The following is an 18268-nucleotide window of genomic DNA, read 5'->3' on the forward strand; positions in this document are numbered from 1 at the left end:
CACACACACACACACACACACACACACACACACACACACACACACACACACACACACACACACACACACACACACACACACACACACACACACACAGGACAGGTGACAGTAAGGTGGACAGGTAGGAAGATTAAGAGGAGGAGGAGGAGGAGACGGAGGAGGAGGAGGAGGAGGAGGAGGAGGAGGAGGACACCTGTATGTTGCAATGGACCAGGTAGACTTTATTACCAAATACCTTACCTGTAGTAGTAGTAGTAGTAGTAGTAGTAGTAGTAGTAGTAGTAGTAGTAGTAGGAGGAGGAGGAGGAGGAGGAGGAAGAAGAGGAGGAGGAAGAGGAAGAGGAGGAGGAGGAGGAGGAGGAGGAGGAGGAGGAGCAGTAGTAGTAGTAGTAGTAGTAGTAGTAGTAGTAGTATTAGTAGTAGTAGTAGTTACAATATATACATAGTTCAAAAATAACTCTACGGAAAATGGGCGAAACTTTATTTAGCAATACCAACGTCAACAACAATAATATTAACAACAACAATAACAGCAACAGCAACACAAACCCACTCATTCACACATTTCTACGGCGTATTCAACCACCATTCAATCCATCTATTAAGCTTCATCGCATGTCTCACCCGCTTATAACACTACATGGTCATAACAATGCTTATCTGTACTTTCTTTGCAGGGTAAGAGACTGGCCAGCGCGGGCAAGACAACAATACTACAAGGACTCACCACGCGCCGTTCTGTTCCGAGAGAGATAAAGAGTGAAGCCAAAGAGAGAGGTTAAGCTTAAGTCTACTACTACAACGATTACTCCTCTTCCTCGTCCTCCTCCTCCTCCTCCTCCTCCTCCTACTACTACTACTACTACTACTACTACTACTACTACTACCACTACTACTACTACTACTACTACTACTACTACTACTACTACTACTACTCTCTCTCTCTCTCTCTCTCTCTCTCTCTCTCTCTCTCTCTCTCACACTATGCCATACCATCCATCTCTCTTCCCACCTCCTCCTCCTCCTCCTCCTCCTCCTCCTCCTCCTCCTCCTCCTCCAGGTAGGCCCATGAATGAATTACCTGAGCGGCGGGGGTCGTATTGCCCCCATGCCGCGCCCCTGCCCGTCTCCCTTTTCTCCCTTTTGATTAATTTGTTCATTTTGTTTCATGTTCGGGAGGGAGGGAAGAAGAGAGGGATGGAGGGAAGGAGGGAGGGAAGGAAGGGAGAGGATGAGGCATGAGAAGAATGAGAGAGAGAGAGAGAGTGAGAGAGAGAGAGAGAGAGAGAGAGAGAGAGGTTACAGCATTAGTTTTAGTAGTAGTACTAGTAGTAGTCTCTCTCTCTCTCTCTCTCTCTCTCTCTCTCTCTCTCTCTCTCTCTCTCTCTCTCTCTCTCTCTCTCTCTCTCTCTCTCTCTCTCTCAGAAGCAACAACTGACTCAAATCAACAACAACAACAACATCAATAAAAACAGACAAACATCATATAAAAACACAAAAAAACAAGAAAAACAAACAAAAAAGAAAAAAACTCCTCCTCCTCCTCCTCCTCCTCCAGCTTCCAACTTCTCCGCCAATCCCCGCCTTCCTCGCGCGCCTCAGCCAATCAGCGACGAGCATTACGAGAGGCCTGACTGGCGACCAATAGTAGGGTAAAACTAGTCTTAACCCGCCCCCCCTCGCCCCCCTCGCCCCCCTCGCCCCCCCCGCCCACGCCCCTCCTAGCCACGCCCCTCCTCGCCACGCCCACCTCCTTTATATAAGACAGACACGCCCACCTTTATCTACTACTACTAATACTACTATTCCTACTACTACTACTACTACTAATAATAATAATAATAATAATAATAATAATAATAATAATAATAATAATAATAATAATACGAAATCGATAACATTCTCTTTCTCTCTTTATTCTCTCTCTCTCTCTCTCTCTCTCTCTCTCTCTCTCTCTCTCTCTCTCTCTCTCTCTCTCTCTCTCTCTCTCTCTCTCTCTCTCTCTCTCTCTCTCTCTCTCTCTCTCTCTCTCTCTCTCTCTCTCTCTCTCTCTCTCTCTCTCTCTCTCTCTCTCTCTCTCTCTCTCTCTCTCTCTCTCTCTCTCTCTCTCTCTCTCTCTCTCTCTCTCTCTCTCTCTCTCTCTCTCTCTCTCTCTCTCTCTCTCTCTCTCTCTCTCTCTCTCTCTCTCTCTCTCTCTCTCTCTCTCTCTCTCTCTCTCTCTCTCTCTCTCTCTCTCTCTCTCTCTCTCTCTCTCTCTCTCTCTCTCTCTCTCTCTCTCTCTCTCTCTCTCTCTCTCTCTCTCTCTCTCTCTCTCTCTCTCTCTCTCTCTCTCTCTCTCTCTCTCTCTCTCTCTCTCTCTCTCTCTCTCTCTCTCTCTCTCTCTCTCTCTCTCTCTCTCTCTCTCTCTCTCTCTCTCTCTCTCTCTCTCTCTCTCTCTCTCTCTCTCTCTCTCTCTCTCTCTCTCTCTCTCTCTCTCTCTCTCTCTCTCTCTCTCTCTCTCTCTCTCTCTCTCTCTCTCTCTCTCTCTCTCTCTCTCTCTCTCTCTCTCTCTCTCTCTCTCTCTCTCTCTCTCTCTCTCTCTCTCTCTCTCTCTCTCTCTCTCTCTCTCTCTCTCTCTCTCTCTCTCTCTCTCTCTCTCTCTCTCTCTCTCTCTCTCTCTCTCTCTCTCTCTCTCTCTCTCTCTCTCTCTCTCTCTCTCTCTCTCTCTCTCTCTCTCTCTCTCTCTCTCTCTCTCTCTCTCTCTGATTATCCTATGTCTCAGGGGCATCAGACACTCTGGCCCAAAAGCCACCAACATCTCCAATATGGACTATGAAGAGTGACATTAGAGTGGGTTGGGAGTGACTTGAGTAGGGAAGGAAAAGGGGATCTAGACGTAATAGATGATAGGTGATTTAGTGCTAGGTAGTATTAGTGATATGGTTGGATGCCACAGTCATTAGCGAACAGAGTTGGGGCTAATGACCTCCAAGCTATGTAGCCCTCCATGATTATGTGTCGGGAAAATAAACATGGGTGGAGGTATCATTTATGTAGTGGTAAAAAAAAAAAAGTAGTAGTAGTAGTAGCAGTAGTTGTAGTAGTAGTAGTAGTAGTAGTAGTAGTAGTAGTAGTAGTAGTAGTAGTTTTAATATAATGTAAGCTCTAGAAAGACGTGCATTGTATTTCGAGTCTTGTGATGCTGGTCTTTAAAGGTTGAAATCTTGCGTTCTGAGAGAGAGAGAGAGAGAGAGAGAGAGAGAGAGAGAGAGAGAGAGAGAGAGAGAGAGAGAGAGAGAGAGAGAGAGAGAGAGAGAGAGAGAGAGAGAGAGAGAGAGACTTCCTTCCATCAAATTTATAACCAAAGAGAATATGAAAACAACATGTATCTCCCTATTTATCCGTTTATTCCTTTAATTTATTCACTTTCCCTTTAATTCCCAGATGGCGCAGGTGGGCAGGCTGATGATGGCGATGATGGGAGAAACAGCTGATCACCCCAACAGCTGATCATGGCGGAAGGAGTGGGTGTGTGCTGAAACATTTTACTTTTTTGCATTTATACGTGACTTCCTGAGCTTGTTAACGCCTGCCACTCTACATAACGAAGCAGGGAACATCTGAGCGCCTGTAGCTACGTTATGGTGAGTAGAGAAGCCTTAGAACGTGTGTAATAAGAGAAAGAAAGAAAGGGAATGAAAAGGAGAGATCTGTGTTATGCGTTGTGTTGCTTCGATCCATTCCATTATTGCAGTAGACTTGCTTTTTTATTTTTTTATTAGCGCACTTAATTTCGCTGCTCTGGGCCGATATTTACTTAGATGTCTCACAGGTTGCCATCATTTTTGTAGCCCCTTGAGCCAGGTTTAGACTCCACAAGTGTAAATCGGTCCTAAACTTGCCAGATTAGAGGTTGAGGTCTGAGGCGGAGACATGCCAGAACAGGGTGAGATGGAGACACTTCTGACACGGCCTTCCCCTGGAGGGAAGTTCTCGTGAGGGAGCAAGGCGTCGGAGATATAGACAGATAGATAGATCGGTGACGATATTCTATTAGTTAAGCCTTCCTAACTGTATAAAAGAATTACTTAAGCAGTTTCTTTATGGAGGTGACAATATTCCCTTAGGTAAGTAAGCCTTCCTAACCTTAGAAAAGAATTACTTAGCAGTTTCTTTATGAAGTTGACAATATTCCCTTAGGTAAGTAAGCCTTCCTAACCTTAGAAAATAATTACTTAGCAGTTTCTTTATGAAGGTGACAATATTCCCTTAGGTAAGTAAGCCTTCCTAACCTTAGAAAATAATTACTTAGCAGTTTCTTTATGAAGGTGACAATATTCCATTCCTTAACCCAGTAGCAGCGACGGGCCAAATTTGTGGCTTTACCGTGTAGCAGCGACGGGCCAGATTTGTGCCGTGAAATAAATCCCCCAAAATAGATGATACATAATCCGATCACAAATGCTTTGATATTTATTATGAAATGGTTTGTGTGAGGGGTGATTTTTTTCATTTTTCTCGCTTGGAGGGACCATTAAGAAACATGATCCCCGCTGCTACTGGGCTAAGCTTTCCTAGCCAGTCTCTCCATAGCTTGGGAGGAGTCATTGGTGAAGCAAAGACAGCAGTAGTCGACAATATTCATTTATTTTCATATTTCAAACAAGATCTAGTAAGGCAGATAACAAAATATTCAACTACAAGCAACAAAAGTTTCTTCAATAATTTTCAAAGTCCATCACCAAGGGGAGTGTCTTTGTTCTGAAGTACGTACGTAATATCACACGTCACAAAAAGACCCACCAACTCAGTAAATTAGAGAGAATACAATATCTATATACACCAGGAATTAACGAGTGAGTTAACTTGGCAGCTGCTCAACTGAGGGAGTCACATTAGATAGATAGATATTCTTGTTATGTCTTCCTATAAACTCTTGAAATACAGACACTTGAAGGCTGAATTCTTGCAGGCTATATATATCCTTTTACAGGAAGTACAGTCGCGTATAGCCACAGAATCTTACACATGACATTGATGGATCAACTGAGGGAGTCTCGTTAGATAGATAGATATTCATGTGTTACGTTTTTCTGCAAACTTTTGAAATACAGACACTTGAAGGCTGAATTCTTGCAGGTTATATATATCTTTTTACAGGAAGGACAGTCAAATATAGCCACAGAATCATACACATGACATTGGATAGATCAACTGAGGGATTCACGTTAGTTAGATAGATATTCTTGTGTTATGTCTTCCTATAAACTCTTGAAATACAGACATTTGGAGGCTGAATTCTTGCAGGCTATATATATCTTTTTACAGGAGGTTCATTCGAGTATAGTCACAGAATCTTACATATGACATTGCGTAGTGTCCATTATTTATCTTCAATCCAGCTCTTCATGATAAATATTTTTCGATATGTGAAAGCTGAGTTCTTGTAGGTTATTTATCTAACTAACATTTACAGGAAGTACAGTCAAGTATAGTCACAGAATCTTACATATGACATTGGGTAGATAGAGATAGATACTCTTGTGTTACTTGTTCCTGCACACTCTTGAAATAGACACATGAAGGCTTAGTTCTCGAAGGCTATTTACTGTTCAACATTTGCAGGTAGTCACAGAATCTTGCATATGACATTGGATAGATAAGAGTCCACTATATATATTCTAATCAGCTTTTCACGTTCGATATTCTTGTGTTACGTCTTCCTGCACACTCTGGGAATACTAACACATGAGGCTTAGTTCTTGCACGGTATTTATTTAACAGTTACAGGACATACAGAGGACATTGGGTAGTAGATTGAGTTCATTAGAAAGTCCACTATATATATATCTCTCCATCTCTTCACACCACCAGCATAGCGTAGCATCTAGTAACTTTTATAATATTACTCTGGCACTTGATAAATACAGCCTATCATAACGTAACTAAACAGGCATTGATAAAAGTCTCTTCCCCAGGCACTGTTCGGCCCGGCATCTATCTGAGCAGCGATGAGGAGATGGAGGAGAGGGAGGAGGAGGAGTCATAGTGCCGCGTGGAATGGTCGTCATCTGTCTGGTTGTTTTTGAGCTCGCCGAGGGTGTGAACGAGCCGGGCCCAGTCGTCCGCTCTCGGCAGGGCAAGTTGCTGAAGGAAGAAGGGTGACATGAGGACTGGGGACTATAGGAGGACACAGTATGGGAAGGAAAGGGAGAAAGGCAAGTGTGAGGGACATTGTGTTAGGGGAGAGGGAGAGATAAAGGAGAAGGACAACATTAGGACTGGTGGCTATAGGAGGACACAGTATGAGAGGGAGAAAGACAACTGTGAGGGAGACGGAAAGGGGAGAGATAAGGGAGCAAGACAACATGAGGACTGGTATAGGAGGACATGGTATGGGAAGGAGAGGGAGAAAATATAAAAGGTAGAGGTCTTATATGTGGCTGGGGAGGCATGTGACTGTGGGGTTTGTAAACATACTGTGGGGGGACATCCTGTGGTGTGGTGAGAGAGAGAGAGAGAGAGAGAGAGAGAGAGAGAGAGAGAGAGAGAGAGAGAGAGAGAGAGAGAGAGAGAGAGAGAGAGAGAGAGAGAGAGAGAGAGAACCACTACTACTACACCATCACTACTACTATTACTACTTCAGAGGCCACTTCTCGCACCTCTCCCACGTCGTATATCCAGATCTTGCCCATGTCGTCGCCCACAGTGATCTGCTGGCCGTTGTTGGTCCAGGAGACGCGGTTGAGCGCTGGGTTGCCCTCCACCACCGTGCTGGCCGTTGGGACCTTCGGAGAGACAGTCATGGTATATACATGTCATTGTAATCAGTGTCAGTTGTTATAAATAAAGAGTGGTCATTATAATTGGTGGTTTTTCTTTTTCTTCTTCTACAAATCACACCATTCTCTCTTTTAACCCCTTGACTGTGAATTCCCTACAAAAAGACATCACCAAGCTACAGGAATGGAACAAAAGGTGGCTGCTACAATTCAGTGAAGAAAAATGTAAAGTCCTGCAACTTGGGAGGGGATATCCAGCATACCAATACCACATGGGAAACACTATCCACCACAGAGGCAGAGAAAGACCTAGGAGTATATGCTACCAGGCTACCAGTGAAAGCCAAACCCATGCCAATCGCAGTGGATGGGTTAATGGTTTTAGTAACGTCTAGTATATGCAATTTATTCCTCATGATGATGTTATTAGCAGTGTATTGTAGTCCACCTCCTAGATACAGACACAACCTCCTTAGAGTAGAAGTTTTCAGGGTCTGCTTACCTCTGTGTCCTGGTTGAGGTTCCAGAGGTCGATCCGTCCCGTGCCGTCCACTGTCGTGAAGAGCGCCGGGTGGATGGGGGACCAGGCCACGTCGTACAGGTAGTCACCGTTGTCCTCGAAGGAGTAGAGCGGCTTGGTCTCCTGTAAGGCAGCCAGAGGTGAGGGACGGTGGACGGCAGAGGAGGTGCAAGTCTTGGAAGGAAGGAGGGAAGGGATTAGGACAGTACTGTGTGTGAATGTGTGGAGGGACATGTAAAGACGAGATTCACCAGAGAGAATGAAAATCTGAATGTAAAACAAAATGAAAAGGATAAGTAAAAGGTTCTCTTGGCATGGGGAAGATTTGGCAAGGATGTAAGAGCCTGGACCAGTAATTGTGTGTGTGGGGGAGGGGGGGTGATGTCTTGTACGTATAGAAAAACATGTAGATTTATAAGAAAAGGAAGGAACTAGGCATATAGGAGTGTACCATGTTAAATATTCTGGTAAGGACGTAAGAGTTTGAATCAGTGTGTGTGTGTGTGTGTGTGTGTGAAGTGTTAGATATTCCAGTCCAAAACATTACTTAGAAGGAAACTATAAATCACCAAAGAGAAGTCCAATTTAGCTGAACGGCAGAGGCGGAAAAGATACCCAGAAATGACGGGACGGGAACAACATCCAAAATACTGAATAACCTTAAGACCTACAAGCACAGGGGACAACTAGCAGCCTCTGGGAAGCCAATGGACACTTCTGCATTACTAGGGGAGGCTGGGGAGGGCGAGAGAGCGAGAGGGGGCAGGGGGAGAGCAAGGGGGCAACATTGACAAGCCCATAAGCAGTGGCTGAGGATAGCAACATCACTTTACATTACTAACTGAACCCCTGCAGTGAAAGACTTAAGCCTGAGAGACAGATAAATAAGCCCGATTGTATTAAGGAGTATCTATGGGTGGAGAATTTTTATATATACAAAGGAGTGAGATATCTGACAAGGGGAGATTTCTACACCACTACTGCCTCTAAGGAAATGCATATGGTGTTAGTGGTGTTGGTGTTAACTTTGGCATATCAGAGAGGCAGAGAGAGAGAGAAATGAATAGATATATGAACAGAGAGAGAGATGGAAACAGAGATATAGAGAGAGACAGAGAGAGAGAGATAAAGAGAGTAGAAAATGGAGGGAGAGAAGGAAGGGAAGGGGCTTAGCAATAACTCTATAATAATTCTTTGCCGAGGTGACGTTTCAAAAATACAAATGGTGGTAGTGGTAAGTGCCCACAGATAATGCAGAGATATATATAAGGTGGGTGTGTGGGGATAATCTGTGGAAATTGCAACTAGTACGTATTATAAAAAAATTCAAGTGATGGTGATTGTGGTGATTTTGTGTACGTATATGTGTGTGTGGGTGTGGGTGTGTGGGTGTAATATATCAAACATCAACATCATCAACATCCTCATCCCTCTTCAGTGTCCTCAATAAAAGCAATAGAGAGAGAGAGAGAGAGAGAGAGAGAGAGATTCAAAACACGCCCACCACGTAAAATACTCATCTGAGGCCTCGTGGGCAGAACAGGATTGAGAGTTTATGAGGAAGAAGCAGCATTGTGTGTGTGTGTGTGTGTGTACATGCGCAAGCAGAGACTTTGATAATAAAAACAACCTCTCACACACTTAAAAGATAAACAATACAGTAATAGTAGAAAGATCAGCCATAGAAACATGTAAAAATATGCTTCTTAAGATCACCAGCTTGTCCTAAGTCACTCAAAATTATCACATACACCTTTCACCTTTTCTGCTTGCCTCAAAAACACTCCTTCAGAAAAATGCTATACGTAGTGAGGTCGTTAGTGAGGATACATAAGCTTGCCATGACAGCAGAACACCATCACCAGCTTGTCCTAAATCACCACAAATCACCAAAAATATCACACACACACCATTTCTGCTTGCCTCAAAAAATGCACACCTCCAGAAAAATGCCTCGGAAACCACACCTCATATATCAACAATGCCAACACACACTAAACAATGCCTTGCCACCCGGTACTCTACACGAACCCAAGAGTGACGGCAGCCCCCCCTATACATCAATGCCTGTGACACTAAGCTAAGAGGAGTGTGGCCAAGACGAGAGCTTTTTCAGACTTAGGGTCGCATTATAAGACATTTCACCGGCCAAGAACACATATTTGACAAGGCTTTCATAGGAGTTGTGGGCATTTCCAGGAGTAGTTTTATGACCCTGGTGGTAGTCTGACCCTTCCTCTGTACCATGAACCTGAAGAAACGCTCATTAGAACCCGACTGACCCCCACTTAGACCTTGAGAAATAGTTGATGTGAGAAGCGAAAATGTCTTATAACACCGACCGACCACTGAGGAAGAGACATTCATGCTTAGCGAGGGATGTTTGCTGCTCTGTGCTGTGCTTGTGGCTTACCTTCATGGACCAGTGCTGTTGCGTCCCCAAGTGGAACACAACGAGAGAATGTGTTACAAGGGTTAAGGGGAATGTCAGGGGGCGGAAACTCAAGTATATTCATGGGTGCTTGATATATGTTTATCAGACTAGTGATGTTAGGTTATTTATCTGTTCTTGTGGGTTATAGTGACCTGCCTCAAGCATATACAAACTGCCTGGTACATAGAGATTAGGTGTATATATTTTAGGTCATTTATTTGTCACTGTGTGTTACGGTGACCTGTCTCTAGTATATATAAACTGCCTGACACATAAATTTTAATGTTTTTCAGTCTAGTCAAGTATAAAGAAGTGTAGCTTGGAAATAGGGAACTAAAATTGTGCTATAGTTCCTTGGGGTGTCCTCTGTCTGGTGGTGCCCATAAACTGCCTGCTACAGTAGTCATCAGAAGTTCTGTCCCCCTAACTTCTATCTCTGGATGCTGCCTCATATCAAGTGTTCCAACCCTTCCCACCGATACACACAGACACACACGAAGACCACGTAATCTAACTCTATTTCGGACAAGTTAAGGTGTCAACAAACCATCAGTCAGTGGTACAAAGGTCTTCAAAGGGTTGTCTCATCTATTAACTCTTATCTCTGCCTCATGTTAAGTGTTCCAACCCTTCCCACTGATATACATACACACACACGAAGTCCACATAAACAATAGCCCATAGTTACCTTGACGGACCACAGCTTGACAGTCCAGTCGAAGGAGGAGGTGAGGAAGAGGTGGGAGAAGTCGATGGAGCCTGGCGTGGAGTGGGAGCTGATGCCTGTCACTGGTCCCTGGTGGCCCTCATAGGCGTCCACGATGCCCGCCTTGCTGCCATGACGACACGCTGAGGAGGGTAAAATAATTATAGGTCAGAACATAGTTTGGGGTAATTGATAAAGCTGCACATGGCCTCGGTGCTCATCTCTGTCTCACTGATTCTTGAGTCTGTCAGGGTAAGAATGCACTACTGAAGGACAAGGAAAAATCACACTGTGAAATGACAAAGATCTAAGAAAATTATACTGGGTAACAAAGGGACAAGTGTGTGTGTCTGGCCCCACCTGTGAAGACGGCGCCCTCCTCGGAGCCCACGATGAAGTTGTTGACATCGCCGTGGGGGAAGGCCATGCAGGTGACGGCAACCGGGCGGGACTGTTTGTGCTGCAGCTCCATGGACTCCTGCAACGGCACACTTGGGTTATACTAGGCACCGAGTTCTGCATCTTCTCTCTCATACAGAAACAACACTACACTTCCACACAAGGCCCTTGTTGAGGTGCTTACACACTTACCTGGGGCTGAGAGAACATGTCGAGAGACCAGGAGCACATCTTGCCATCGGTGCTCACGCTGATCAGGTTGTGGGCATTCTGCGTGCCCACCACCTTCATGCAGTAGACGGGGTGCTGTGGGGAGGGAAGGAGGGAGTGTTAGAGTCAGAGTGAAGCTTTGTAATGGTCCCTTCAGTGCTATGTTGGAAGGAAAATGTAACGTAAAGCAGATTTTTCCATGATAGCTTCTTACTCTCTACTTCCCATTTCCTACAGCAACAGAGGTACTTCCCTAACAAAACCAGCTACATATATGAACACGGGACTTACTGTGTGTGCCGCGGCAGACAGAGGGCTGCGCTGTACTGGGGTTCGCTTCTGGCTGCGGTTGTCCCACAGCACGATCTGGCCAGAGTAGGTCCCACCCACAATGAGATTAGGGTGGAATCTGGTGGAAGAGGAGAGTGAGGTGGAGTGAGTGTTGGGAGGAAATGGAGAACCTCTTGTCCTAAAAAATTATTCAAAGAGGACAAAAATAACAGAGGAGAGAAGACGTGCATCCCTTGAGCCCGTACTGACCTGGCGAAGGTGGCGGACATGACAGGGGACTGGCAGTGGAAGATGTACTCTGGGGTGTCCTTCTTGAATTTGGTGTTCCAGACGAGCGCCACGCCATCAGGGTCGTGTGGGGAGTCATCGTTGTTGTTGTAACTGAGAAGGAGGAGAAAATGTGAAATTTGAGATACCACAGTTTACCTCACCCAGGTTTCTGCAGGTAGTACTCATCCCACTAACCCAAAAGGAAGGTCAAACAGCTGGGTGGGCTGCACACCAACTGCCCAGGCCAGGATTTGAACCCAGGCCTGCGGATTCATAGTCAGGGATGCTAACCACTGCACTGCGGAGGAAGAACTCTTACAGCCAAGTGAAAACCAAAACTGCTAACTGAACCCCTGCAGTGAAAGGCTTTAGATCTGATTGCAGTATGGAGTATCTATGGGTGATGAATTTTTATATATACAAGGGAATGATGAGATATTTGGCAAGGGGAGATGTCTATACTACTGCCTCTTAGGGGAATGCATATGTTAACGGTAACGTCACAAGCTTAATGTCCTGCCCTCACCTGGCCACAAGCAGCTCTGGGTACTGTGGGGACCAGTCCATGTAAGTGATGCAGCGGTTCCGGGACCAGCGCTCGTCATAGAACCAGCGATTGAGGGACAGCTTCACGCCGCCGCCCTCGTTGCTGTGCAGGGAGAATGATATTACCAACTAACACAAGAATGCCAGCTTCAATCATCACCAACTAAAAAAAACACAATGGCAGCTTCCAAACCAAACACACACTAAAACGAACTCCAAGGAGACTCACGCTTCGCCGTCCTCCTCGTAGTCGTGGGAGTAGTCGACGAAGATGTTCATGTCCTCGCCCAGCGCCCTCTCGATGACGCGGGACGAGCGGTCGAAGAAGCTGTGGAACTCCTCCGTCATCATCAGCATTTGCTTCTCCTCATCCGACAGTTCCCGGGCTGATGCAGGAAAGGCGAAGGCGTGTGAACGGGGAAAGAAAAGAGAAAAGAAAAAGAAAATAATAGGTTAGGGTGTGTGTGTGATGGGTGGGGAAGGGTGGTGAAGAGGTGGAGGGGGGGAGGCAAAAAATGAAGAGATAAAAGAATGAAAAAGTGAATAAAAATTGAGGATGTGAGGAAAGAAAGGAGAAAATGAAAGGATGGCAGGACGGATGGAAGGTAAGTCAGAATGGGGTTTAGGGAAGGGATAGGATAGGACGAGAGATGGATAGGATGGGAAAGGATAGAATGGAGATAGTGAGGAAGAAACAAAGGAGAGGAAAGTCGAGGAGGAGATATATAGAGAGAGTACAGAGAGAGAGAATGAGAGAAATAAAGTTTGTTTCTGAATCACTCATGTTTAAACTTGCATGTAAATTGACACCATGACAGGAGGCTAATGCAGGACACCACAATTCTAATCTAACCTAACCATCAAAAAGTTATGTTTATGGGTCACTTGTATTCAAATATATATGTGTGCCATGTTCAAATACGTTTATATAGGTAAATTAATGCTTGTCCTTTTATCCAACATGACAGTATCAACAGTAGACTAACCTAACCTACCCTCAACACCCCAAACAACACTTAAAACACTTACGTAACACAAGACTAACTTAACCTAACCTACCCTCAACACCCCAAACAACACTTAAAACACTTATATAACACAAGACTAACCTAACCTAACCTACCCTCAACACCCCAAACAACACTTAAAACACTTATATAACACAAGACTTACCTAACCTAACCTACCCTCAACACCCCAAACAACACTTAAAACACTTATATAACACAAGACTAACCTAACCTAACCTCACCTCAACACCCCAAACAACACTTAAAACTCTTACGTAACACAAGACTAACTTAACCTAACCTAACCTCAACACCCCAAACAACACTTAAAACACTTACACAACACAAGACTAACCTAACCTAACCTCACCTCAACACCTCAAACACTACTTAAAACTCTTATGTAACACAAGACTAACTTCACCTAACCTGCCCTCAACACCCCAAACAACACTTAAAACACTTATATAACACAAGACTAACCTAACCTGCCCTCAACACCCCAAACAACACTTAAAACACTTACGTAACACAAGACTAACCTAACCTAACCTCACCTCAACACCCCAAACAACACTTAAAACACTTACGTAACACAAGACTAACCTAACCTAACCTCACCTCAACACCCCAAACAACACTTAAAACTCTTACGTAACACAAGACTAACCTAACCTAACCTAACCTCAACACCCCAAACAACACTTAAAACTCTTATGTAACACAAGACTAACCTAACCTAACCTACCCTCAGCACCCCAATCAACACTTAAAACACTTACGTAACACAAGACTAACCTAACCTAACCTCACCTCAACACCCCAAACAACACTTAAAACTCTTACGTAACACAAGACTAACTTAACCTAACCTAACCTGCCCTCAACACCCCAAACAACACTTAAAACACTTATATAACACAAGACTAACCTAACCTGCCCTCAACACCCCAAACAACACTTAAAACACTTATGTAACACAAGACTAACTTAACCTAACCTACCCTCAACACCCCAAACAACACTTAAAACACTTATATAACACAAGACTAACCTAACCTAACCTAACCTCAACACCCCAAACAACACTTAAAACACTTACGTAACACAAGACCTAACCTAACCTCAACACCCCAAACAACAGAGTACTCACGTGGCTCTGGCTTGACCTCCTCGGCCGCCTTCTTCTCCTGCTCGTTCGCGATAGCCGGCTTGAAGTCCTGTACCGTGGGCATTCCCGTGGGCAGGATACCCGGGGGCAAGTGTCGGTTGTGGCCGCCCCCGAACATGGGCGGCGTGTCCAGGAGGGTGAGGGAGCTGTCCTCCTCCTCGGCTTGCGGGTCATCATAGGTCAGAACTACATGGTGAATAAGTGTGCTCCGCCTTGGGCTGTCTAAACCTAACCTTACTCTGTCTATAGCACTGTCTGTATGCCTGTCTAGTGTGTTATAACCTTGCTTTCTGTCTCTCTATCTATCTATGTAACTCTAATGGTTAACCTTCTCTCTGTCAGCCTGTCTCTCTCTATCTTTCTATGTAGTGTGTTTCAGCATGTTGTAACCTTCCTCTCTGTCTCTATCTCTCTATTTATCTATCTATCTATAATGGGGAACCTTTCTCTGTCTGGCTGTCTCTCTATCTATCTATAATGGGTAACCTTTCTCTGTCTGGCTGTCTCTCTCTCTATCTTTCTATGTAGTGTGTTTCAGCGTGTTGTAACAATCCTCTCTGTCTCTCTATCTCTATAATGGGTAACCTTTCTCTGTCTGTCTGTCTCTCTCTCTATCTTTCTATGTAGTGTGTTTCAGCGTGTTGTAACAATCCTCTCTGTCTCTCTATCTCTATAATGGGTAACCTTTCTCTGTCTGGCTGTCTCTCTCTCTATCTTTCTATGTAGTGTGTTTCAGCGTGTTGTAACAATCCTCTCTGTCTCTCTATCTCTCTATAATGGGTAACCTTTCTCTGTCTGTCTCTCTCTCTATCTTTCTCTGTAGTGTGTTTCAGCGTGTTGTAACAATCCTCTCTGTCTCTCTATCTCTATAATGGGTAACCTTTCTCTGTCTGTCTGTCTCTCTCTCTATCTTTCTATGTAGTGTGTTTCAGCGTGTTGTAACAATCCTCTCTGTCTCTCTCTCTCTCTATAATGGGTAACCTTTCTCTGTCTGGCTGTCTCTCTATCTATCTTTCTATTTAGTGTGTTTCAGTGCGTCATAATCTTTCCCTTTCTGTTTCAATACTTATCTTCTTATTTAGTATTTCTTAAGTGTTATTCCTGTCTCTTATTTCTTAGTTAAATGTACTCCGTTTTGGCCCTGTCTGAGCCTAACCTTCTCTCTGTCTGACTGTCTCTTCCTAGTTAGTGAGTTATAGCTAAGTCCTTCCTCTCTGTCTTTCTATCTATCTCTTTCTATAATTGTTAATCTTCCTCTCTTGTCTCTCTTTCTCTAGTTAGTGAGCTCTATCTGAACCTGTCTTATGTTAGCTTTCCTCTCTGTCTGTCTCTGTCTACTTGGTGTAATACAGCTACGGCCTTCCTCTTTGCCCTGTCTTAATGTCCCTCTTTTCCTAGTTAAGTGTGTGTTAGTGTGTTATGGCTAAGTGGTGAATAAGATTGTTAATGTATTCAGTCTGGTGCAGTGAAAAACTATCCTAAATCATTCACTTATAGGACACAAACTTAAAACTTCTAATTCAAACTATCCTGCTGTCTTAAGATTGCTAATATATATTCAACTTGGCTTCTTGAGATTGCTAACCTAACCTAACCTGTCTTATTTAATCATGTATCACAACTAAGACTCAAGCTATCCTGGTATTTCACAAGTGTTAGTGTACTCCAAACTAACATCCTAAGATTGCTATTGTAAGTAAATCAATAGTCTTGTCCTAACCTAACCTAACCTGTCTTATTCAATCATGTAACTACTAAAACTCAAGCTATCCTGGTATTTCACAAGTGTTAGTGTATTCCAACCTAAAACCCTAAGATTGCTATTGTAAGTAAATCAATAGTCTTGTCCTAACCTAACCTAACCTGTCTTATTTAATCATGTAACTGCTAAAACTCAAGCTATCCTGGTATTTCACAAGTGTTAGTGTACTCCAACCTAAAACCCTAACTGAATCCAATCCTCCTCAAACCTATTCTAACACCACACAAGGGGAATCCAATGCTACACTCTGGCAGGACACATGAAGGACAGTACTAGCTCTAACACACACTACACAGCTACTAGTACATCACAAGCTACAAGTAACTGGCTACAGAGGTTAATACACAACTACTACGTATGTACAAGTATCAGCGGACCTAACCTGGGTGAACTGTATCATCACTCATTCATTCTGTCCCTGAGCTAACTGTAAGGGGGGAACACTGCACAGAAGACCCTCCAGATAGCGCATGACACGTACAGCAAATAAACTCACTGGATGCGTTACGTCAATGAGATTTACGTAGCAATTTTAATTTAATGTTTGTGTGAAGGAGCGAGTCGGGTCAAAGGTGAACTATGAGGAAATCCTTTAATAAGAGAAATGAGATAGATAGTGTGTGTGTGTGTGTGTGTGTGTGTGTGTGTGTGTGTGTGTGTGTGTGTGTGTGTGTGTGTGTGTGTGTGTGTGTGTGTGTGGGTTAAATCAAAACCACATTACCAGGAAATCCTTTAAAATAGAAACACAGAAAATTGAGACTGTGCGTGTGTCATCAAAAAGTTACATTACGCGGAAACACTTCAAACATAAACGCACTAAATCGAGGGTCTTCCGTACACATAAGGGGGGTATGAGGGGGGCGGGGAAGGGCATCAGACCCCGGGGAAGGAACGAGAGGTGAGAGAATGGTGCCAAAGGGGAGATAAAAATGTGCAGTGATGAGGGTAATGGGGTGATGATCAGAGACTTGATTTAGTGATAGAGGGAGTCATAGGAGTGAGTGAGACAGTGTATATACAGGTAAGGAAAGGGATGTTTGTGAAGGCTTATCAGGACCAGAGTAAAGTTTAGCATCTCTGGAGAGTCTTGAGAGGATAGAGGTACACACACACACACACACACACACACACACACACACACACACACACACACATAGAAGTTACGGATCATGATAGAACAGACTCTCACACACACACACACACACACGCACACACATAGAAGTTACGGATTATGATAGAACAGACTCTCACACACACACACATACACACACACACATATACACACACACACACACACACACACGTTATGGATTATGATAGAACAGACTCTCATGCACACACACACACACACACACACACACACAAAGCAAGGAGACTTTTGACAAGTTTTACGAATGAATTGAATGAAAAAAAATGAAAAAGGAGACACAATACAAAATACAAGCTTGCCCTAAACACACACACACACACACACACACACACACACAAACGCACGAAGGCAAACTCTGGTCCTGTGCAGCCTCGACAAACGTAACACAAACAGCCTAGCGATGATGCAATACGACAACAAACAATAAAAACGGACACTTAGAAGAAACACAGCGAGCCAGAACCAGATGCGACGTAATAGACTCTAGAATGCAACTTAGGTGATTAGTGGCGTCCCTTTACGAAATACTGACAATTCACAAAAGTCTTCCAATGTTATAATTACAAGGGAAATAATTGGTTCGGTTAGTTGTAGATATCCCATTACGACACATTAAAGGTTATTAGAAGTTTTGCTATGCCGTAATTACGAAGGGAAAAAACTGGTTTTGTTAGTGGCGTCCCTTTACGAGATATTGATGACTGATTGAAGTTTTGCTAATTACGAAAGCCATAATTACCAAAAGGAAGATTGGTCAAGTTAGCTAAAGGTATCCAATCACGTATAATACAATAGTGATTGATTGAAGACCTGCTATGCCATAATTACAAGGGAAAATATTGGTTCACTTAGCTAAAGGCATCAATACATTAGTCATTGATTAAAGCCTCGCTATGTGGTGTTTGCAAGGGGAAGACTGGTCGAGTTAGCTAGCGATTAATTGAAGTCTTCCTATGACGTAATGTTGCAGAAAGGAAGATTGGTCGAGTTAGCTAGCGATTAATTGAAGTCTTCCTATGACGTAATGTTGCAGAAAGG

General features: G+C 43.8%; 1 protein-coding gene across 1 annotated transcript in view; it reads right to left on the reverse strand.

Moving 5' to 3' along the window:
* Nucleotides 1-4607: 4607 nt before the first annotated feature.
* Nucleotides 4608-18268, reverse strand: part of LOC126980582 (cytoplasmic dynein 1 intermediate chain-like) — a 49599-nt gene continuing 35938 nt past the window's right edge. The window contains exons 10-21 of the mRNA XM_050830661.1: nt 14301-14504; nt 12367-12523; nt 12118-12240; nt 11571-11702; nt 11322-11439; nt 11013-11126; nt 10782-10899; nt 10404-10564; nt 9695-9709; nt 7264-7404; nt 6642-6767; nt 4608-6126 (exon numbers count right to left, since the gene is read on the reverse strand). Coding sequence (XP_050686618.1) covers nt 5977-6126; nt 6642-6767; nt 7264-7404; nt 9695-9709; nt 10404-10564; nt 10782-10899; nt 11013-11126; nt 11322-11439; nt 11571-11702; nt 12118-12240; nt 12367-12523; nt 14301-14504 — 1559 coding nt within the window. The 3' untranslated portion in view covers nt 4608-5976. The remainder of the gene's footprint in view (nt 6127-6641; nt 6768-7263; nt 7405-9694; nt 9710-10403; nt 10565-10781; nt 10900-11012; nt 11127-11321; nt 11440-11570; nt 11703-12117; nt 12241-12366; nt 12524-14300; nt 14505-18268) is intronic.

The sequence above is a fragment of the Eriocheir sinensis genome, chromosome 44, assembly GCF_024679095.1.
Source record: "Eriocheir sinensis breed Jianghai 21 chromosome 44, ASM2467909v1, whole genome shotgun sequence".
NCBI lineage: Eukaryota > Metazoa > Arthropoda > Malacostraca > Decapoda > Varunidae > Eriocheir > Eriocheir sinensis.